The sequence below is a fragment of the Protopterus annectens genome, chromosome 9.part0 (genome assembly GCF_019279795.1).
Source record: "Protopterus annectens isolate FY-2018-M chromosome 9.part0, PAN1.0, whole genome shotgun sequence".
In the NCBI taxonomy this organism is placed as follows: Eukaryota; Metazoa; Chordata; order Ceratodontiformes; family Protopteridae; genus Protopterus; species Protopterus annectens.
The window spans coordinates 90,038,364-90,062,466 of NC_056743.1; the positions used below are offsets into that span (position 1 = coordinate 90,038,364).

The following is a 24,103-nucleotide window of genomic DNA, read 5'->3' on the forward strand; positions in this document are numbered from 1 at the left end:
TGCATATGAGGAAACTTCAATGGTACCTAAAAAAACTTATGGTCTCAACACAGCCACAGCTTGGAAGCAATTATACCACTCATTCCATGCCTTCAAAAGGAATTTATGTGGTGGGCTCAAGCTTGCCGAAGAAACACAGGTCTTCCTTTCTGTGTACCTCAAGCAACTCAAATCATCACAACAGACGCCTCAGACTACGCCTGGGGAGCACACATGACAGATCAGTGCATTCAGGGAAAATGGACCCGAAAAGAGAAGCACCTTCACATCAACCAAAAGGAAATGCTAGCTGTGCAAAAGGCTATTATGACCTTCAAAGACCTACTGCATCCAGGCAAGCTATTGATAAGGACAGACAACACCACAGTGATGTGGTACATAAACAAACAGGGGGGAACTCATTCATATCCCCTGTGCAGGCAAGCCATGACCCTATGGAACACAGCACTGGAATTGCAAATTCAACTACAGGCACAATTCCTGCCAGGGAAGGAAAACACAATGGCAGACAACCTAAGCAGAAATATGACAGATCCACACGAATGGAAGTTGCATCCTCAAGTTTTCACAAAGATAACTCCGGCATGGGGACAGTCAGACATAGGTCTCTTTGCTACCCACAGAAATTGCCAGTTGAAAAAATTTTGTTCAAGGACCTATCATCCACAGGCCTGGAAAGTGGACGCACTATCCTTCAATTGGGCAACATTGACAGTCTATGCCTTCCCGCCTCTTCCTCTGCTGCCCAAAGTTCTATTAAAAGCCAGAGCAGAGAGGCCGAAAATGATTCTCATTGCTCCAGACTGGCCAAGACAACACTGGTATCCGCTCCTGAAGAGCCTGACACATTCCCCACCATGGATCCTACCTCTAGTCCCTCTTTTGTTGTCCCAGCACAACTACAAAACTCTTCACAGCCATCTCAAAACTGTAAATCTAGCTGCATGGAGAATTCCTTGATTTCCCAACCGTTTCTCCTGTCCAAGGTGGTGCAGGATGTCATCGTGGAGGCCAGACGACCTTCTACTAGAAAGGCCTACTCCGCCAAATGGAAACGATTTTGTGCCTGGAATCAAGAAAAGGAACAGAATCCTTGGGTAATAAATATACCTCAAATTTTACAGTACCTAGCTGAGATGTTAAACAATGGACTTTCCTTCTCCTCCATCAAGATCCACGCTTCAGCCATTTCTGCACAATACAACACAGATCCTCCTTTATTCTCTCATCCTCTCTTAAGGCAGTTCCTCAGAGGGGCAAAGAATATAAAACCCCCAAGGAAACCACCAGTCCCTGCTTGGGACCTCAACATTGTATTGGAAAAGCTGACCCTTCCTCCCTTCGAGCCAGCTTCTTCAACAGAGTTACAGTACTTGTCATGGAAAACAGCCTTTCTTCTGGCTATCACCTCAGCACGCAGGGTTTTGGAGCTACAGGCCCTCATGGCTGTGCAACCATTCATCATTTTCCATCAGGACAGATTTTCCTTACGAACCAACCCTACCTTTATGCCAAAGGTAGTATCCAGTGTAGCTTTGAATCAGACTATCCACTTACCTACCTTTTACCCTAATCCACAAAACAAAGGGGAAAGACTACTACATTCCTTGGACATTCACAGACAACTTCGTTTCTATTTTAACAGGACAAAGCCATTCAGGAAATCTGAGCAACTCTTTGTGTCCTATGCTGCAGGTGCTCAAGGAAAGGCCATTTCCAAACAGACAATTTCAAAATGGATAGCCCACTGCATACGCTTTTGTTACTTATTTCATGGAAAAACTGTGCCTGCATGCATCAGATCCCACTCCACCAGAGTCACAGCTACCTCTGCAGCCTTCCTCAGGGGGGTCCCTACCAAGGACATTTTGGAAGCAGCCACCTGGAGTTCAGTGCACACTTTCTCCAAGCACTATCACCTCCCACTATACTCAAAATCTAGAGCTGGCTTTGCCACAGCAGTCCTGCAGGGCATCCTATCCCCTCCTAGTTCCACTTAGTGCCTACCACCCTTACTTAGCTTTGGGATTCTACCCATCTGTTATGACTGCAGCTGTATGCACGATGAACATAGTACAGTTTTGTACCTACCATAAATGTAGATGTTCGAGTGCTCATACAGCTGCAGTCCAGGTTTCCCTCCCTCCATCCCCTCTTAGGACAGGCCTTATGACAAACACTTTTCATATAACCTTTTTGGGGTATTCTTCTATGGTGTATTTGCTTGCAACTACTGTTTTTGATTTATCAACATTGCATCTTTGCATAACATTATGTTTGCCTTCCTTCTGGGGGCACCTGACATCTGGGGCAAGAAAAACTGAAGAAAATGGCGTCGGCTGCCTCTCTTATACCCCTGCCGCACTGACGTCAGGGAAGAAGCGACGACAACCGACGCCGGACCTAGACTTTGGAATTCGGCCGACCGAGGACCCGCCTGACGGCAGGATAACCCATCTGTTAGGACTGCAGCTGTATGAGCACTCGAACATCTACATTTATGGTAGGTACAAAACTGTACTTTCTCTGCTCCACAATCTCCTTTGTTGCAATCTGGGGTGGGCAGTCACAGGTCCTCTTCTCACTCCTCTTGGTCCTCCAGGCTTTTGGATCATGATGTGGAGAGAGTGGTCAATAGGCTCCTCAAGTCACAGGCACTTGCTAAATTGCTATTGAGCCTAGCCCATAAGGAATTGGCTCCCTCGGGCCATCCAGCTTCTCCATCACTTCCTCCTCCGACACTCTTGAGCTTGGAGCTGAAGTGCATGGATGTCGTGGTGGTGGAACCATTGGCTCCAGTTACTTCTCCTTTATTGATTCCGACCCCCGCTCTGATCTCCTCGATGTCTCAGTCCATCGAGGGATCTGAGCACCAAAGCTCTCTCACCGGCTCTGATGGGGGGAAGGGGCATTGTACCCTTGTCCAACCCTGCTATCCCTTTCGGAGCTTCGGCACAGGTTTGCTTGGCTCCCACATCAGCCTCTGTGCTGCCGCTCTCGGTTCGCAGGAGATCTCCGAGCTCTTCGGAGCAGGAGGCTCCTTCGACTCTGGACGTGGAGCCTTTGAGATGATGAGTGTGCTGTCTCCTGATACCGCTCCACTCTCTGCTCCATTGACTTCCTCTCCCTCAGTGCCTGTGCCTGCCTTTGACCTTCCTTCCTCCAGGCATAGGGAACCTATGACCCAGGACAGCCCCGAACATTCTGAAGAAGAAATGTAAGAGAGCATTTGGCCTCCCTTGAGTCCATCACTTAAGACACAGACTTGGATGAATTGGAAGGGTCCCCACGGTCCCCCCCTCTGAGGGATGTCTCTTTTTCGGATATCTTGGAAATCCTTAGAGGGGTGACGAAGTCCGTAGTCCCTTCTGAGGATGAGTCTGTCTACCTTGGACATATTTGATTCATGACTCTCCACCTTTTGGGGGTGTCTGCCTTTTGACCCACTTTTGTCTGTAGTGAGTCTGAAGGTGTGGAGCACTCCAGAGACCATGGAACCAGTTCTGCGGTGACCAAATAAATTTATAACTGCACCCAAGGACAAATCCTTCCTTTCCAAAGGGGTTCCTGTTGATGCTGTGGTGGTGGCAGCAGCGACTAAGAAAGACCTTGTGGAAACTTCATCTGTCCATCCGCCGAACTTGGGAGTCCCGTAGGATAGACAGGTATGGGAAGCAACCTTGACTTCAGTGGTCAACTCCTCCATGAGGCTCATTTCTTATGCAGCAGGTGGAGCGAGTAGGGCAGCAGGTACCGGAGGTGCTTTGCTGAGACACTCCTGGATGCGGCTGTCAGTTTGCGGAACCTTTCAAGTCCTCCTTTATCAATACTCCATTTGATGGCTCGTCCTTGTTTGTGCCTCAGGTAAAAGAGACTCACCAGGTGTGAACAGGATGGCAAGACTCTCTCTGCTGTAGGAGCCTGTTTTTCCACTCCATCTAGACCCTATCCTAAAGGTCAGAAGAGTGGAAAGATGTTTTTATAAATCCCAGGGAGCTTCGCCTGACACACATGGAGATTCCCCCCCCCCCAGGGGAGTGGGAGAAACAACAGCGGAAGATGCCGTACAGAGATGTGTTCTCTGCTAAGCCCTTCCAGCACTCCTGAAGGGAGGTCTGACTGTCTGCTTCTGGAGGCAGTCGGGGGGCCGACTGTCATTGTACCCAACAGCCTGGCAATCTCTCACTAAAGATGCATGGGTACAGTCAGTAATATCCAGGAGTTACAAAATTCCCTTTTCCAAGTTACCCCCCTCAAGAGGAAAACATTCTATCCCAGATGTTCTACCCAGTCTTTGGGATCCAACAATCCTAGAAGTACAAAGATTGCTAGAAAAAGAGCCATCCAATAAGTCCCGGCAGACCAAATCGAATCCAGAACTTACTCAAGGTTCTTTTTAGTTCCAAAAAAGACAGGGGACTGGAGACCCATTTTGGATCTCAGCAAGCTAAACAGATCTGTAAAAAAGACGAAGTTCCAGATGCTAACACTGCAGTCCATTCTTCACTTCTTGGGTCAGGACAATTGGATGTGCTCCATTGATCTCCAGGATGCGTACTACCACATAAAAATGGGCAGGCAATCCAGGAGATTTCCACACTTCCGTCTGGGAGCCAGTCATTATCAGTTCAGAGCTCTGCTTTTTGGTCTCACCACAGCCCCCAGGGTGTTCACCAAGTGCATGGCAGTGGTCATGGCTCACCTGAGGCATCTAGGATTCCAGGTGTTTCCATATCTTGACAACTGGCTTCTCACTGCCACCACCGAGCATCAACTAATCAAAGCACGGGACTACACAATTCAAACTTGTTCCCAGCTAGGCATCACCATAAACTACAAAGTCTGCCTTGTTTCCTTTTCAGTCTATTGTCTTCATAAGGGCAGACTTAGATACAAGAGCCATGATAGTAGAGCTGTCTCAAGACCGGGTGTCAACCATTCATCAGCAGGTTTCATTTCTCATAAAAAAGACGCGAGTTCAGGCAAGAGAAGTATTGCAAGTCTTGGGCTCAATGGCCGCAGCAGTTATTCTAGTTCCTATGGCTCGCTTCCACATGAGGGTTGTGTAGTGGCTTCTTTTCATTCAGTGGTCTTTCCAGGATTTACCAATGTCACACATGATCTTGATCACAGAATCTTGCAAAAAGGACTTGGTGGCTTGTCTCCGCCAGGTGACTCTGGGCAAGACCCTTTCTAGACCCCTATCCAGTAGCCACAGTGACCACAGATGCCTCCCAGATAGGGTGGGGGGATCATTATCTGGGACAGACTGTCAAAGGAATGTGGCAACATCATGAGTACCATTTGCACATCATCGCTCTAGAGATGAGAGCGGTGCTTCTGGCGTTGCAAGTACTTCAAGACTCTCTACCTACCGGGACCATTGCAGTGCAGACAGACAATGTGTCAGTGGTATGGTACATCAGCAAGCAGGGCGGGACCAGATCTTACCCCTTGTGTCGGGAGGCTCTTCGAGTATGGCAGTGGACGAGGTCTTCCCAACGTTTTCTGATTGCGACACACATTCCCGGGAAATCCAACATGATAGCGGACAGGCTCAGCAGGGCTATCCTCATGCCTCATGAGTGGTCCCTGAAGCAAGAAGTTGCTGACTTGATTTTTTGCAAATGGGGCTAGCTATGCTGTGATCTTTTTGCCACTCCCCTCAACAACAAATGCAGTAGCTACTTTGCCTTAGTCCCCCCACCGGGACAGTCACCCAGGGATGCTATTGTTCATGATTGGCCTCTGGGACTACTCTGCCTTTCCACTTTTTGCTCTGATCCCAAAGGTACTTCCCAAAGCAAAGTCACTGGGTTGCACACTCATCCTTATTGCTCCTTACTGGCCTCATCAGATATGGTTTCTGTTTCTCCGCCATCATCTACAAGTGGAGGCTTGGATACTGGACCCAGTTCCGGACCTCCTGATGCATCAGTCGGGCGGGCTCCATCTCTCCCTCAGAACTCTCAAGCTGACTGCTTAGTTTCTCCACTTAATCTTAGCCAGGCTCCCCAACATTTCTCCGGCAATACAGCGGATCCTGTTGTCCTCTCACAAGCTCACTACCAGAAAGATTTACACTAGCAAATGGAAGAGATTCTCTTATTGGACAAAGAATAATGATATTGATCCCTTCACTGCTCCTGTTCACAAGATTCTTGATTTCCTGGCAGAAACTTTCGAATGAGGAGCAACTGCAGCTACTATTCGGGTCCAACTGGCTGCCATCTCCAATTTTCATGTAGGAGACTTGGGCTCTAACATCATGTCCCATAAGCTCTACAGAGCATTCTTACGAGGTGCACCTCTTTATGTCCTCCAGTTAGAGACCCCCCACCCCCCCGGGACCTAAACTTGGTTTTAGCCTCTCTGGTTCTTCCACCCTTTGAACCAGCAGCATCTTGCCCCTGAAATTTCTGTCTTGGAAAACCCTTTTCTTGGTTGCCATCACCTCAGCTAGACTGGTTTCTGAATTACATGCTTTATCTATTCGCTCGCCGTATCTCATCTTTCACAAAGATAGTCTGTCTCAGAACCAATCCTTCCTTCTTGCCAAAGGTATGTTCAGAGTACAATTTAAATCAGTCCATTGAGCTTCCTGTATTCTTCCCCAGTTATGGCAACAAGGCAGAGTATAGACTCCACCAATTGGATGTTCATAGACAATTACATTTTTATTTACACAGGACCAAAGACTTTAGAAAATCAGATCAATTGTTTGTATCCTTTGCTGATAATAAACAAGGTTCTCCAGTTTCAAAAGTGACCTTATCAAAGTGGCTGTCAGACACAATCAGTTATTCTTATGATTTGCATAAAAAGAAGCTTCCAAGGAGAGCCAGGGGACACTCAACCAGGGCCTTAGCTACCTCTGTTGCCTTCCAAGCCAAATTGCCTTTAGGTTCAATCTGTACAGCAGCAACATGGGCAAATCCTCATACCTTTATCACTCGTTACAAAGTGGATGTGGTCTCCCAGAACAGGGCATCCTTTGGTTCCATGGTCCTGAAGAGTTTGTTCCAGTGAGCCACCCAAGAACCAGGTGCTGGGGACACGGTCCCAACCAGCAAGAATGAAGGTGAGATGGGACAACATAACATAAAGAAGTTATGTACCTACCATAACGTTCCATGTTTGTAGTCCTTCATCTCGCCTTCCTTCCTTGTGTCCCCCCCCCGCTTCCCCCTTCCTGGAGGATCGAGAGGAATTCCTTTCATTGGTTACACTGAGTTTCCTGTTGACATACCAGGTTAGTTAACCATGCTTTGTTTTCTTCCTCACCTTGAATGTGTAAGAGCTTAGTAAAATTTGCATTTACAATGATTGTCTAGTGTGGGCTATCATAAGTGAGCTCTGGGTAGTTACCGCTAAGCATGCTGGGATAGGGGTTAGCATCAAGCCAGTATAAGCTCTCGAGCTTTAGTAAATCGGCTGAGTCAGAGCCGAGGATTGGCTCCGAACCCAACCATCAAGAAGGTAAGTGAGATGAAGGACAACAAACATGGAACATTATGGTAGGTACATAACTTTTTTGTCTTCAGTTGAGAAGGCAAACGTGGTTCTTGTATTTTGATTTTTTATTATGGTCCCCGTGTTCTAGTGATTTGTTTTTCAAGAACACATGGAGGAAAAAGGACTACACTGTAGAAAACTTTAATGAACTGACATCCAATAATACAAAGCGCTTATATATTTATATATATATATATATATATATATATCTAATATATATATATATAAATATATATATCTCTAATATATATATATATATATATATATCTAATATATATATATATATATATATATATATATATATATATATATATATATATATATATCTTGTATATATATATATATCTTATATATATATATATATATATATATATATATATACATTTAAAATATTTAAAATATTTGAACTGTCAAAAATATGAAAAACTATAAATATGGAAATATGTAAAATATATAAAATTATATGAATGAATCTGTGAACATAAGTTTAGGGTTATCTCAGCAAATGTTTCAATTTAAGAATACAGGTAATGGTTTGTCTTTGGTCGTTGTCTTAATCATGGAGGATAACCTGGATACGCTTACCCCTACATCTTCACCACAACAGTATGATGTCGGAAATCTTACTTTATTGATAGCAGCACTCACACAGAGGGTGGATGCTATCGCTTCCAGACTGGACAGCCTTCCCGCTACTTAAACTGTACCCTGTAAATACATCAACCCCTACTTCACTGGGTTCATCTGGTAATACTGTGGTTAGTATGGAGATTCAGTCCAGAGATTGTATTAGTAGTGGCCTTAAAAAGAACACTGAAGTTTGCCACCTAACTACTCCCAATGTCCTTAATGCTGAAAAGCTACCTACTACTGGACTTATTGGAGCCCCTAATGTACTTACTTGGCTAAAGGAGCCACCTTTAATGCAAACAGTTGTTACTAGCTCGAGCGTAGAGCAGTCGGCTAATGGGTCCCCAGATATTACCGCTTTATTGCAAGACTTTGATCAAAAGCTTTTTAAGATCAAAAAACTACAACTGGAGATTGCTTATTTTCAGGAATGCATCAGAGAGGGCGTAATTCCTAACTAAGACTGTGGCTATATCCAACTGGTCTACAGGATGGGTCTGCATTTCATCGTGAATTATTAAAATTATTCGATAGGCATGGTACTGAATTGCAAGAACTCATTTGTAAACACTACCAACAGTCAATGGATATCCTCTGTGATGAAGCGGCAGTTTGATACTTCAATTAAAGACAACATGGACTTTACCAGATACCGTTTCGATTATGAACTGCTTTTTTCTAGTATCGACCAATACATTAATAAACAAAAGAATATTAAAATTAAAAAATTGAATCGTGATAGACATGCCTATGAATCCAGCATAGCCTGTTCTAAGCCACCATCCTCCCAATCACCTAAGAAGTTTCATTCACGCATACGTGGGGGAGGTCCTTACAGAGAAGAACTTGTGGTGGAGGATGTTCATTGTGAAACAGTAATAAATAACCATGGTTCTAATACTACTAGTAATAACCAACAGAAACGCCGTAATTATAATTCAAATAACTCTGGCAATAATAACCTTAATATAAACTTAAGTTGTCAAAATTTTCGCCAGATAGCCTCGAATTAGTTTGAGGCAGCAACTGACAAGAACTTATTACAACAGCAGGAACAGAACGACGAACTGAATAGTTCAACTGTAAGTGGTTGTGATACTTGTAAAGTGTTGTACAATGACTCTAAAGATTTTAAAGTTTATAATTTTTCAAATATTGACATTTCACCAGTTTCGATTAACCTGTTGGTAAAAGGGGCCCTACTTTTGTTCCAGCTAGCAAGGCTGATTTCAAGTCAAAGTTGTCGAGACATTGTTTATTAGAAAACTAAACTTGACAATTATGTTTGGACGAAACAATACAGTTTCTAACGTGTATAGAGTAGTTAGTACATTTAACCCACCCTTACACCCTACCCTGTTACTTTTTGAACTTGCATGTGAATTAGACATCAACTGTTTAAACATGAATACCTATAATAAGAATGCTTTTAACACTACTAGGGAAGAATGAGAATAGCTTACATTACTTCAACATGCTGGTGTGAGAATAATGCAACCAGATAAGGGGGGTGGTGGTGTTCTAATGGACTGTGATTATATTCGTCGTATGAAAAGTAGTGTATCAACTGAAACTTGTGTAGAAATTTCCAAAAGTGAAATGAACACTGCATTTAATAGAATACGTTCATACCTTAACGATATGTTTATAGAAAATAGAATTGATATTGATATGTTTAATTTTTTGAACATGCCAGCACCCAGACTACCTTTATTATTCGGGATACCAAAGATCCACAAATATTTAAATGATCCCCCAATGAGACCACTTGTGGATGCTAGAAATAGTGTCACTTATTCTTGTGCCAAGGTAGTCGACTACATTTTGAAAAAATATGTTGTGTGAGAAACAAATCTGTAAAGATTCGTGGACTTTCCTATCTAATATCAATGAATTAGAATTTACCAATTGTAATTTTGTAACAGTTGATGTAAAATATCTATATTCTTCCATACCCCAAACGCAAGGTATTGAATGGGTGAAAAATATTTTATGTGATAGAAAACCCCCTGATTCAGAAATTTATTTGATAGAAGAACTGTTAGACCTCATTTTGAGTTCCAGTTTTATTACATTTAATGGTAAATATTATTTACAAAAAATTGGGGTGGCAATGGGTTCCCCAGTGGGCCAAATCTCGTTATGGCCCACTGGGAACATGAGTATGTACTTGAAGTGACTCATATCATGCCAAATTCAGTTTTACACACGTTATTTGGATGATACATTTATGCTAATTCATGGGGATGAAACCAAGGGTAGACTGTTTCCTATTTTAACAGCACAACTGATTTCTTATCTTTTACTTATGTTTTTAATTATAGCCAGATATCTTATTTAGATGTTCTTTTAAAGAAAGATATGGAAAGGTGCTGTTATACAGCAAGTATATTTCGTAAGGAAACCTTTTGTAATAACTTCCTCCATTTTAGTAGTTGCCATCCCACTCATCAAAAAAAGATCAGTGAAAAAAGGGCAATTAGTTAGAGCTGCGTGCATGGTTTCCAAAGATGATGAGTTTAGACAGGAATGTAATAATTTGGAATCTGTTTCTTAACTGAGGATATCCTCGGAGCTTCCTGAATTCCTTAATGGAGGAGGATATATCTAAAAGGTCACAATGGGTTTACAAGCCAATTTTATTTGTTAGGACAAATATTAACCCCACAGAGACTGGAACAGTGAATTTAAGTAATACTTGGATTTGCCAACCTGTGATGATCTAAGCATAGCCTTCATCACACCATTTAGCATTGATAGCTTTGCCATCAGAAACATTATATCTAAAAATTGGTAATATATTATTAATGATCACACTATTCAAGAATTTTTTAATGTCACCCAGACTTGTGTTTAAGCGTGGTAAGAATTTAAAGAACATTTTAGAATGTAAAAGTATTCAGTTATCACATGAGAAAAGTAAGGCCATGTTCAAATGTATGTGCAGATATTGTGTGCACATGACAACAGGAACTTCTTTTAGTATTAGGGAACGTACTTACACAACGAAACACAGATTCAACTGCCAATCTAAAGGCGTGATTTATTTGGCCCAGTGCCAAAAGTGCCCCTCTTACTATTTTGGCATGACACAAGAAATTGAGAGAGGGTGTACGAACATTTATATCATATTAGGAATCATAAGTTAGATAACGCACTTGCCAGACACATTGATGATTACCCAGATCATATTTTTAAATTCAGGGCTCTCAATTGTATTAAATGTGATGGTAGGGGTGGTCCGGAATCATTAATGCTTGAAAAACTGGAATTATATTGGCAGTTATGTACTAGGGCATGTCAGTCACCCGGGTTAAGCAAAGTTTATTCCATTACTTGTATTCTTAAACTGAAATATTTGTTGAGATAAGCCAAAACTTATGTTCACAGATTCATTCATATAATTTTATATATTTTACATATTTCCATCTTTATAGTTTTTCATATTTTTATGACACAGTTCAAATAATATTTTGTATATTATTTTAAATAATATTTTATATATATATATATATATATATATATATATATATATATATATATATCAACTGCATGATGTTTTTTAGCATGTATTTTAACCTAGCTTCATTATTGATTATAGGCGTTCTAGGTATTGGGGAGTAGTATTATGTATTGTGACTGAATTATATACATTTATTGAATAGGTTATCTAAGTATGTAACTTTAGTATAAAGTAGTAACAACAACAAGTGATTATTTGTACATGCTTTTATGTTTCTACGTTTAAATTTTTAACACATTTCATTGTAGTGGAATTAATTGTGTTAATTAGTGTTAATTAGGGGAGGAGTGTAGTATTTAAGTAGTATGAATTCATGTGTGACTTTGCCTGAAGAATTCTCCTCACAGTAAGAGACGAAAAGCGCTTTGTATTATTGGATGTCACTTCATTAAACTTTTCTACAGCGTAGTCCTTGTTCCTCCGTGTGTTTTTGGATTCACTACTGTCTGGTTTGTCTTTCCTGGTTTGTCTTTGATTTGTTTTTCAGACTGGGTTTGGTTAGTGATTTTAGTTTTCATGGTTGTGTAGAATAGTACACAGAAATGGCAGTCATGAAAATACAATTCATTTTTAATGCTGCTGTTAATAAAGATTGATGATGTTTAAGGTCATGAGAAGTTGATTTCTAGTTCGATGTTTGTGGTTTGCAGCTGCTACTTGTGTTAGGGTTTTTCCTGTACTTCTGTGAGTTTTAAATGGTTTTATGGTATTGGAGGTGAGTTGAAGTACTAATGTCACTCTAGCAACAGCTGTGGTATAGGAGAAGCAGAGATTTCTTTGGTTCTGGTCTGAGAGTCCCATTTGGTCTGTTCTTGTGTGGGAGAAGGGTGTTGAAGTTTAACTGCTAGTTAAGTTGAAAGAGTCAACAAATGGAGAATAGTTGAATATGATGTACATGTTGGGTTATTCCATGTAACACTAAGTAAATGTCAGGTATGTTCTCTGATGTCATATGTTGCAGAGTAGTTTGTAGCAGGTGCTTTTCCTGTACGTGAAGACTGTCAGTGAAGGTTAAACCTTCTGACTCTTCAGAGTAGGCATTAGATGGGACACGGGACTGATGTGTAAAGTGAAAGAATTTAAAACAAATTTTAATGCTCTATCTTTTTTTCCCCCAGGAACGAAGGAAGGAGTTTGAAATTAATCTAATGAAATCTGGCCTTGATGTAGAAATTGAGGACAAAAAGGTAAGTTCCACTTAATGTGAGGTGTGAGTGGTGGTGGTATACATATCTAAGTGGTTAGCTGTATTGCAATCCTCCTCTTTTATGCATGACTTGCCTGGTGTACCAGAGTGCCTTTAACTGTCTGAATGCTGTTACTGCAATAAAACAATTACAGTTTTAAGTCTTCATGTTGCAGTTTTAGCAGTCAGAGGGGTGCTGCTTTTGAATCAGTTTCTCTTCTATGATGCTGAACATGAGGACAGCTGAACCGTGGGTTGTGCATACCAGGTTCATAGATTGATACTAGGTTTGCAGTTCACGAGACCAGTGAGGAGTGTAGCCCATATTTGTAATTGCCCCAGAGCACCATCTGTTAACTGAGTTGCCTTCGGTAACACAATAGAATAAAAGACTGAGGAAATCAAACCATGTACCGCAGGAACCAATTCATTAACACCTCACAGCTTTAATTATCTATATCAACTGCCAGATTCAAATAAAAAAAAAAATTCCACCCATGGCCCAAAATGCCATAGACCATGGTAATGGTAAAAAATGTGTACACATGTCTTAGTGACAGTCACATGCTGAGCAAAAAAAAAAAAAAACACACAAGGACCTGTTGCTGCTGTAGGTACTACTACACATAGTAGAGCAGCAACCTCTGCATAGTTACCAAGACACCTTCATTCCACAGCAGTGTCCCTGTCAGCACAGGAAATGAATGTGTGGCTGTCAGGTAAACACATGCTGCACAGGACCAGCATTACACACAGGCATGGAAGCAACTGATGTGTTGACGCAACAAAGTGCATGTTCACTGTAACACACTTATCCGTGTGCTGCAAGGCAGTATCCAAGGCCCTCTGGAGTGCACTTTATCAGCTGTGACTGTGGCAGGACATGCACTAGATCTGAGTGTAGAACATTTTTTATTGGAACACACAAGCGGAAACCTGTAGCATAAAACAGACACTAGAATCATCAAATTTGCTGACGTGTTCTTTCTGCTAGTTAACCCTGGTGATGTCAGATAATTCACTGTCCTACTATTGCTGCCCCATACTTCTCTAGATGTGCAATCAGTTCCCATAGGGATAGGCGCTCTGTTAATAAACTCAGATTTGGTCTGAAATATACAAGTGATGTAGGCTTTGTTTGCAGCATTATATAAAAAAGCTGGGGAATGCATACAGGTGACAAGAAGACACCTGAAATAGTTGGTGTTACCCCCTCCTTTATGTACAAGAACTGTTTAAACTTGGAGACAGTTGTGCACAGGGAATCATAACATCAAGGCAAGCAGCCAGATGTCTGCTAGACTTGGTACGTATAGATGCAGACACTGCAGAGCATGTACATCTATTTCACAGGAACAAGTGTTTAAACATCCATGGTTGAAGTATGTTTCAGCCGTAGATTTTATGCAGATTGTAGCACAGCAAATGTGATTTATTTAGCTACATGCAAGTCCTGTACAGGGTTCTATTTTGGTAAGACCAATAAGAGATTAAAAGATCAAATTTTTAGTCATTCCTATGAGATCAGAACTTGCAATATTAACAATGCGTTAGCTAAACATATTAAAGACAATGATGGGCGTGAGTTTGCCTTCACAGTGTTACAAGTAGTCCATGTGGGTCACCGGAGGTGGGGTGATCTCACTAACTATGCTGAAACAGCAGAACTTAATGGATTTTAAGGTTACAAGCCAATAAATATCCTGGCATTAATGGTTGTGTTTCTTTCAAACCTGTACTGAAAGGGAGGAAATTGGTTTAATGAAGTGATCGATTAACATAGTTAATTGAGTATGTAACTTTTTTAAATGAAATTGTTATTGTTTGTTTTTATAATCTGAAGAAGCATTGGTTTTACAACGTGAAAGTGCTTATCTGGTCCATTTTTATGAAATAAATACTTTTATTGTGTGAAGCTGTGGTGTTCCTGCCTATTTTTATGCTTTGGATGATTCACTATCCTTTGATCCTGTTGTCGTATTTTCTGTCCGTAATACTCAATGCCATGAGACATTCTTTTTTACCATTGTAGCAGTGTTGTACTATCTTTGAAACAATGCAGCAAAACTTTCCTTAAAACCTGTACTTTAATGACTTTTATATGCTCCCATGTTTTCAAATATTCTAGCTTTAGCAAGGTATGTACTTTTCAAGTATTACTTTAACATAATGCAGTACCTTTGAGGTAATTGAAGACTGGCTTGAGTTTGAAGTAACATACTCTGTCTTTTCTTTTTACAATAAAGAGCTGGTTGGATGCATGTGTGTTTTCCATTTTTATTAATTTTTATAGTTGTAGTTCAAATGCAAGCACATATATTCATGTGGTGCTGTTAAGCATGTGTGTCCGATGACACTGCTAATATTGATGATGATGAACATCGCCAAGCAGCTGCCAGCGCACTATTGGATCTGGAAGAATACTGACCTGGATCGAGCAGAAATAGCTCAGATTGCCTGAGATTGGAAATGTCTTGAAGTCTTGATGAGCAGGTGATAAGAACAGTGAATGGAGGATTTATATTTGTTTGTGTGTATTTACTTTTTGTTGAATGAGTTAGTATCAGTAGGCCAGTGTCCTCTTCAGGGGAGACCCAAGGTGGTATTCATATCGACAAGTGGAAATTTGACCAGTACACTGTGGAACTTCCCTTACTCTTCTTGAGTGGGAACCATTGTGGAGGAGCACTTTTTGTTTCCATTCTAGGTGCAGAGGCAGCCCAGAGAAACAGGGAAGCACATGGCGAGACAGCAAGAGATGATGGAGTAATGAAAGAAATGAAGGAGAAAGCAAATAGCGAGACCGGAGAATGTGTGCAGGATTCTCAGGAAATGTTTCAAAGAAACCTGTTTGATGGAGATGTCGGCAAATGATGGATATATAATTACAACCCTCCAGTCAGGAGGTTTGTGGGATGACTTAAAGAAATGGTGGTGCAGAGGAATCAGAAAATGAAGGTAATGTTTCCTGTGGGACATTATGGAGAAAATACAAAAGGAGGATGTAGTGACAGTCCTGAAGAATAGTGATGAGATGGAAAAGAGAGCCTATGCAGAGAAAGTAAACAAAGGCAAAACTAGAGTAGTAAAAAAGAAGGTAGAAGAAAATGAAAAATGGAAGTACGTGATAAGGATTCAAAGTACAGAAGACAAAGAAATGGACAGCTATGAAGCATGGGACAATTTAATAGGTCTTTTGAGTATAAAAGCACATGAGGTAAGAGCATTTATTCTTAGAGTGTCATTCTGTGACATATTTGAGACTTTTTTTTTCAATGCAAAATTTTCTTGGAGAATATAAAAAAAGGAAAGACTGTAACCCACATGGAGTCTTTGTGATAGAAGCATTTAACAGGGAAACCAGATTCAAGTACAGTTTCAAACAGGGGTAGAAAATCTTTGAAAGGACATTTGAAAGTTTTATGTAAAGAAGTACTGGACTTTGAAAAAGTTTGTGACAAAGGAGGTTTATGGATTGGTGCCTGGGGTTGTGTTAAGAATAGAAAGAGAAATATTATACATGTTATACATATTATACATATACCAAGTATGGTAAATATGGAGGGAAACATGGTTGTTGTAAAATACTGGAGACGACCAAAAAAGTTTTTTTTTTGTGGTAAAGGACATTCAATAAGTAACTGTGACAAAAGAAAATGTTATATTTGTGGGGAAATGGGACATGATGGAAAACATGTCAATTGAAATGTTATAAATGTAACAAAGTGGGAAATTATGGATTGCAAAAATGAAAAGAACAGTAAGAAAAAAGTAAATGAACAAAGCAGAGAAAGTTTAGAAGTAGTAGAAATAGAAGAAAATGTAATGGAGAATATTAAAGAAGGTTCTAACGAAATAAGTGATGAAGACATAAACTGGAGAAAAGGAAAAAGAATTCTGTTGGTAAAACGGGTAGAAATCAAAAAGGAAATTTAAAGGGATAAATGCAAAAAAAAAAAATGGATGAAAAAGAATATATGCAGCTAAAGACTGGGACTTTTTATTAAGGTGTTTGACTCTCAAATACTAGGTACTGTAAGGACTTTTGGGAAGGATATTGTACTTGTAAGGACTTCAGGGAAGGAAATTGATTAGGCTTGTAATGGCCTGTTAAGAAAGCTAACCTAGTAATTGGCTATGAACTAAGGAAACCATGAATCTAAGGAAGAGAGAAAATGAAATTTTTAAAGTGCTTTGTGTAAATGTGAATAGTATTAGGAATATAGTAAGAAGAGTAGGAATTTTGCAGCTGTGTAATACATGTGATGTAGATGTAATTGTTAGAAAATGCACATTGGGGAGGAAAGATGATTTGGAATTTGGGAAATGAGAGATGTTCTGGAATTGCTGCATTCTGTAGAAGTACAGTAAAGGGTATTGGCTGTAACATTAGCAAAAATCAGAAGAGTAACCATTATAGATTTAAAGTGAAAGAACGAGTATATAGGATTGTAACATTACATGCTTATACTAACTGTAAAGAAAGGGATAGAACATTTCATCGGAGTATAGACTGTAGTAATAAATATAACATTAAAATGATAGTAGACTTTAGCCGTGATTTAAGAGGCAAGTGTAAAAAGAAAGGAGATGATACAAGAAAAATGCTAGAATATAGCTAGAGAAAAGAAAACAAGGAATTTATAAAAATAGGCATAGGAGTAAAAAGGTTAAATGAGAACATGGAATGAAGGAAAGAGATTAATAATACAGTTAATAAAAGATCATATTACGGCGATATTGTACTTGAGAGCCTCACCACTTCGTTTTGTGCAGAAGTGGGCGTGTCGCGAATTGAGTGACAGATGCGGTGGACCCGGGCTGTGCAATAGTCTGTAAATTACGAAAAACTGGCCTGTGATGGTCCTATTTTCAAAACAATCGTTTCACAGTGCATTGAGTCAAACAGAAATAATTCAGGAAGTTTTATAAAACATCAATACTTGGCAACATTTACAAGTATAGCTGTATTAATCGCTATTATAAATAAGTCAGACTTCATGCTACATTTTCAAAAGTCTTATCTATTACATTTACCTATATATATATATATATATATATATATATATATATATATATATATATATATATGTTCCTGTCCAGTCTCAAAAGAAAAAAAAAAAGTAGGTACGAATGTGTGTGTGTGTGTAAGCTGAAATAACCAGTAATAAAAGAAGTTGACATAAGAGCGTAGAAAGAAAGTACCACAGTCTTACCTAAAGCTTCCTCCTTGGGGGTCACAACGTGGAGCACAGTGTGATAATAAAATAACTGTATTCAGAATAAGCACAGATATAATCATTTTTTGGTGATATTGTACTTGTAAGGACTCCCCTTGTGAAAATATTTTCTTTTTACATTTTGTTGTACGTTTGGAGGGAATGCATATTCATGAATGACGCATCACGAGGGTGGGTTTTGGGCAGGGCTTGCTACTGTGCATCTGGTGAGGCTTAAGTACAATATCGCCCATATTACTATGAACAGTTTATAAAGCTTGGACTGAGTAGTGGATATTTAAGGAAAATATAAAAATGTTTTAGTGGCAATATAATGTGAGAAAAGTAGAGAGAAAAATATAAAAGAACATGTAATGATACATTGGAATATTTAGAACGTAATCTTAGAAAGTTCTTGTCAAAGAAAAATAATTAAATGAAAGAAATCAAGAAAAAAATAGAATCATTGTTATGTAAGCAAAGATTTTTACCAGGCAAAAAGACTAGTATCAAGTTACTTAAGGAAATTAGTAAAGGAAGATGGTAGTGTAATGAGAGAAATAAATATAAAAGGGAAATAGAAAGAACTCTGGAAAAGATTATGAACAGTGTAGTAAAAGAAGTGCACAAAATGTTCAAAGAAAAAAGGTAGTGAAAAAACATGGAAAGTAACTTAAACAGAAAGAGAACAGAAAAGGAGATTTCTTTAAATGAGCTAAAGTATTGGGGCAAGTAAATGCTGATTTGGCTGCAGGCTCAGATGGAATAGTGAATGAAATGCATAAAAATTTAAGGGATTGGCAAAAAAAAAAAAAAAAGATTTTGAATGAATGGTTAAATGAAGGTTTTATATATAAAATTATACAGTAGAACACTTAAATTCATACAGAAGGAGGATCGAAGAGAATTAAAATAAATGGAGACAGATAATATTGAATAATGATTATAAGAGCTGTATGAAAAATAATGCAAACGAGATTTGAAACAAATGAAAAATATTATGGAAGATGGCGTATTATAGTATAAAGAGGAAGGGCTGTCAAGAATTATTAATGATAGAGAAATTGTGGATGATTACAAACAGAAAAGCGAAAATCATGATAGATTTGACACAAGAGGATATGACATTTTATGGGTAATGAAAGAATATAATAATGAGAAAATTAGAAAATTGTATATGTCCAGGGTATGGTAATAGTAAATGCTTGTAAGCAGCTGGTTAAGCCAAGAGGTACATGTGAAGAATGGTGTAAGACAGGGATGTCCAATGAGTTGTATACTTTTTATTTATTTATTTATTTATTGCCATTTGTTAACCGGGTTTGTCCAACTGGGCTTGTGGCCCATTTTCAATGGAGACCCGAGGAGAAAAGCTCCAGTAGTATATTTTTAAACAAGTACAATTTTAAACAATATTGATATAATAGCAGTTCTAGCAAAAAGATTCACATATATTGGGTTACATGCATAAAGTTAAAGTTTCATTAAAAAGAAGCTTAGTAACATAATTTTACATTGATATAGTTCAATAGGTCAACAATAAAATTTGTTTGTATAAAATTATGCAAATGCATTGTAGACACATTGGAGAGAGAGGTATAGTGAGGTACTAAGTGTGGACCTTTTGAGGGTACATAAAGGGAAGGAAGACTAGGTGGGGTCATGGCAAGGACAGGTCCTGGAATTGAGAAAATAAGCTTTTAGTTCATTTTTCAAGTGTGAGGTGTGGGAGATTGAACTAAGTCAAGGGGAAGTTTGTTCCAAGCATGGGCAAGGGAGTGTTTATCAAGTAGTTTGCCTACTGACCTTTTTGGGTGGTAGACATAAAAGTAATTGTTGGTTAGAAGTATGGAGGGTCTGGGATGGGATGTAGATGGAGATTAAGGAAGATAGAGATGGACAGAAGGAGGTTTTTATAAAGAATAGTGCATAGCATATGAAATTGATAAGATAGCAGAAATTGGGGAAGTTCAAGCCCATTGAAGAGAGTTTAAAGAAATGCAGTGGTGCGAGTTGTATGGGGGGTTAGTAATGAATCTTGCTACTTTATGGTAAGTCTGTTGGAGTTTGTTTAGAGTGGAGGCTTAGATATTGATAAGAACTGGGGCGGGGTATAAGAGGGAGTGGGAGGAGGAGTGCCTGGCCCAGGGTAAGTCTAGATTCAGGGGGTAGGAATTTTTTGTTCCGATATAGCAGACCTAGTTTCTGTTTTTTTTTTTTTTTTTTTTTTATACACTGGAGTATGTGTAGGTTGAACTTTAGTTCATCATCGATAATGACCCCTAGGAGTTTTGTGTGGGTGTCAGATTGGATAGTTGTATTGTTAGAAGATGTAATAAAAAGGAGGTTATGTGATGAGAAAGAACGGGGAAGGAAAAGTAGGAGTTTGGTCTTTTTGGGATTTAGGATCAGTAGGTTGTGAGAGCCATTATTCAGTGGATAGTAGGGCTTGTTGGGTCAGGGAGTGTAGTTCAGGAATGTTATTTGAGATGGCGATAAGTGTAGAGTCGTTAGCATACTGAATAAGGGAGGATTTTGTGCATGAGGTGTAAAGATCATTGGTGAAGATGTTAAACAAAAGGGGTCCCAAGATGGAGCCTTGGAGAACACCAGTGGAGATGGGAAGGAAAGGTGAGGAGGATGAGAGTCATTTGACAGATTGTTCACTGCCAGATAGATAATTATTAAACCAGGCAAGTGCGGAGGGGGATAGGTGGAGATTTGCTAGTTTGGATAGTGGTAGAGGATGAGAGACAGTATTGAAGGCTTTGGAGAGATCTAGGAAGAGACAGGAAATGAGTTTATTGATGATCTTCGTGTTTCACTGTTGCAGTTACATTTGGGTTATCTGCAGTCGGCCTGATTAAGAAAGTCTTGGGTCCTGCATCGGTTGCTGTCCCTTCTTCCATGATGTCAGGTCGTCAGGGGTATAAAACATACAGCTGATGCCATTACATCAGTCTTTCTTGCCTTGCGGTACCCGAAGCAGAAGCAGTTCGCAAATGCTGGTTGGCCGACTCCTGAAATTTTTCGTCTTCGAGTTTCAGAACCGAAGTCTTCAACTAAAACTAAGTACCCCATTTGGGAAACTTTTTCTTGCTCCTTACCGATGTCATTAAACGTTAATAATTGCATTACTTGCGGAAAGCAAATACCGCTTAAAGATTTTCATTCGTACTGTATTCCTTGCCTAGGCCCTGACCACGACCAACCTTGCTGTCAGTTTTGTGCTTTAATCAGCGTACTATCCGTCGTCGCTATATTTTCGGTTCTTGGTTTAATTATCCAGAAATGTCGTCTGTTAGCCATCCGACTACCGGGATTCCAAAAAACCGCAAAGATAGACAGAGACAGGCTGCCAAGGTCCAAAGCTGTCGACCACGCTTTTCCTAAGCCAGTCGCCAGTTCGCCGGTACTCAGTGAGGCGCTCTTGCAGCCCCTGACACCTGCTACTGCTGATTCGTAGGCCTTTATTGAGACCCATTCGGAGTCCAGTATGCCGCGAGATGTTTCAACTATGGAACCCGCGGTTGTCTCTACCTTGGATGGGTCCGGAGCCGCTGTGCAGGCACTGGCTTCAGAGGGTGTATTTAGGCCTCTGGACTTGGCAGGTTAAACCGACGCCTCCTTCTTCTCTTAGGCCTAAATCTCGAACCATGCTTAAAAAACTGACGCCCATGCCACATGCTCAGGCCTCTATGCCTAAAAAACAAATGATAAGAATGGCTGAAGATCTAATAACTCTAATCAGGGGTAGCCAACCCCCCCCCCCTTCTAAGAGGCCTAGGACCGAAGTGGTTTATGAATCTTCTGACCAGGATTTTTTTTTTTCCTGATTCTTCTGATGATCTGGATTTGCCCTTATCTACTTAGGATTCTGATGCAGAGGACTCCATTCCCTCTGCTTCCCCTCCAGAGGATTTTTCTTTTGGGGAAACCTTGCATACTCTAAGGGAGCATTTCCACTGGGAAAGCCAGGATTTTTCTGATTCAAAAAAGAGGCTTAGGGATTTCTTACTCCTACCTCAACATAGGCCTTTAGCTATTCCACCTCTACTAGACATTGTTGATGCTTTTTTGGAATCTAGTTTGGCCCCTGATTCCTTGCCTCCTGCTCCCAGAAAACGAGACAGATACTACAGGGTCCCCGAGTCACACAAGTTCCTTTTTAAAAATCCTATTGCAGATGCAGAGACTATTTCACAGGGGCCCAAGGGCATTAAGGCTTCTACTGCTAAAAATCCTACCCCTTCTGATAGAGACTCCAGGGCGCTGGATAGATGGGGTAAGAAGGTTTACACTTCTGCAACTTTTGCCATTAGGGCATTAAACTGCCAGTTTCATATGTTAAAGTATCAGCAACATGTTATTGGATTGCTTAAACAGAAAATTATGTTGATTCCTGACTGTGTGGAAAATAAAGTATTACTTGCTGAACAAGTTGGAAAACATACTTTGCAATGTGGTTTTGATTCATTAGAGGCCTCTTGCAGGGCTGCTGTTACTGGGTCTTTGCTCAGAAGGCATGCTTGGCTTAAGGAGCAATCTTTGCCTGATCATGTTAAAGCTAAATTGTTGGATGCTCCCTTAAATCAGGACGGCCTGTTTGGCAACAAGGCTGAGGAAGTTCTTAAAAAGATGGAAGATAAAGCTAAATCTATGCAAACTGTTTAAAGATTTCTTACAAGTTCAGCCTCCTAAATTTAGTAGGCATTTGGACCTCTAAGAATTGGTCCTTTCCAACCCCTTCTAGGTCTTCTCAAGCCAAACCCAGACACAGCAAAAAAACCCAGGTTTCAGTCCCAGGGGACACACAGGATTAAGCAGTGGGGAGCCTCCACTTCCAAATCTGGGAGTAATAAGACTCCCCCTATGGTAAACTGTCTCAATGACTTCCTTTTAAAATTTCCAAGCACTTATCAACTGACTGCCCCTTTGGGGGGAAAGATTGCTGTTCATTGCAAAGAACTGGAAACTCATTACCCAGGACAAATGGGTTTTAAATATAGTGTTCCAGGGATACAGATTTCCCTTCCACACGTTGCAAACAACAAGCGGGTGGCTGGACCTACCCCCCCCAAATCAGTGGGCAGAGGCCCCAAAACAAGTACTTTCTCTTTTAAGCATGGGGGCTATTCAACTGGTACCAGAAGAGAAAAAGGGACAAAATTTCTACTCGAGACTTTTTCTGGTACCCAGAAAAGACGATCCATGGCGTCCTCTCCTGGACATGTCTACTCTAAACACCTTTTTGTATTCCAAAATTCAAGATGCTGACTCTTCACCAATTACTTCCTATGCTAGTCAAAGATGCCTGGTTGGCAACACTAGATTTAAAAGAAGCATACCTGCACATCCCAGTCAGGAAAACTTGCAGAAGACACCTACGCTTCAAAGCAAGCTACACGCACTATCAATTCTCTGCACGGCCCTTTGGCTTATCTACTGTGACCAGGGTATTCACAAAGTGCCTAGCTCCAGTTATTGCATTTTGCAGGCAAAGAAATATTCAAATATACCCATACCTGGATGATTGTCTAATTCAGGCAGACAGCCAGGACATACTTTTGAATCATCTGGCCTTTGTACAAGGGGTTCTAATTTGTCTGGGGTACACCATAAATGAAAAGAAATCACACCTGGTACCCTGTCAACAAATTATTTTCCTGGGAGCAAGCTTGAATACAACTTCCCAGATGGCCTACCTCACGCCAGAGAAACAAATTCATTTGACAACCTACTTCAAACAAGTGGCCACAAAAACCCTGCTATCTGCAAGACAAATACTGCAAGCCTTTGGGTTCATGACCTCCTGCATTCTTCTAATTCCATATGCAAGACTGCATATGAGGAAACTACAGTGGTATCTAAAAAGCCTATGGTGTCAACATTCTCCGGATCTAGAAGCAATGATTCCTATCATACCTTGCCTAGAGTTCCTATGGTGGGCAGAGGCCTGCCACCAAAACAAGGGACTACCTTTCACACCACCCCCTGCCACCCAAATCCTAACAGACTCAGACTATATGC

The 24,103-nt window shown here is 40.2% G+C and overlaps 1 protein-coding gene across 4 annotated transcripts in view; it reads left to right on the forward strand.

Moving 5' to 3' along the window:
- ANO5 (anoctamin 5) overlaps positions 1 to 24,103 on the forward strand; it is a 1,890,652-nt gene that overhangs the window by 845,409 nt on the left and 1,021,140 nt on the right. For all 4 annotated transcript variants that reach the window (XM_044082599.1, XM_044082600.1, XM_044082601.1 and 1 more), the window contains one exon: positions 12,787 to 12,855. In XM_044082599.1, the coding sequence (XP_043938534.1) occupies positions 12,787 to 12,855 (69 nt within the window). The remainder of the gene's footprint in view (positions 1 to 12,786; positions 12,856 to 24,103) is intronic.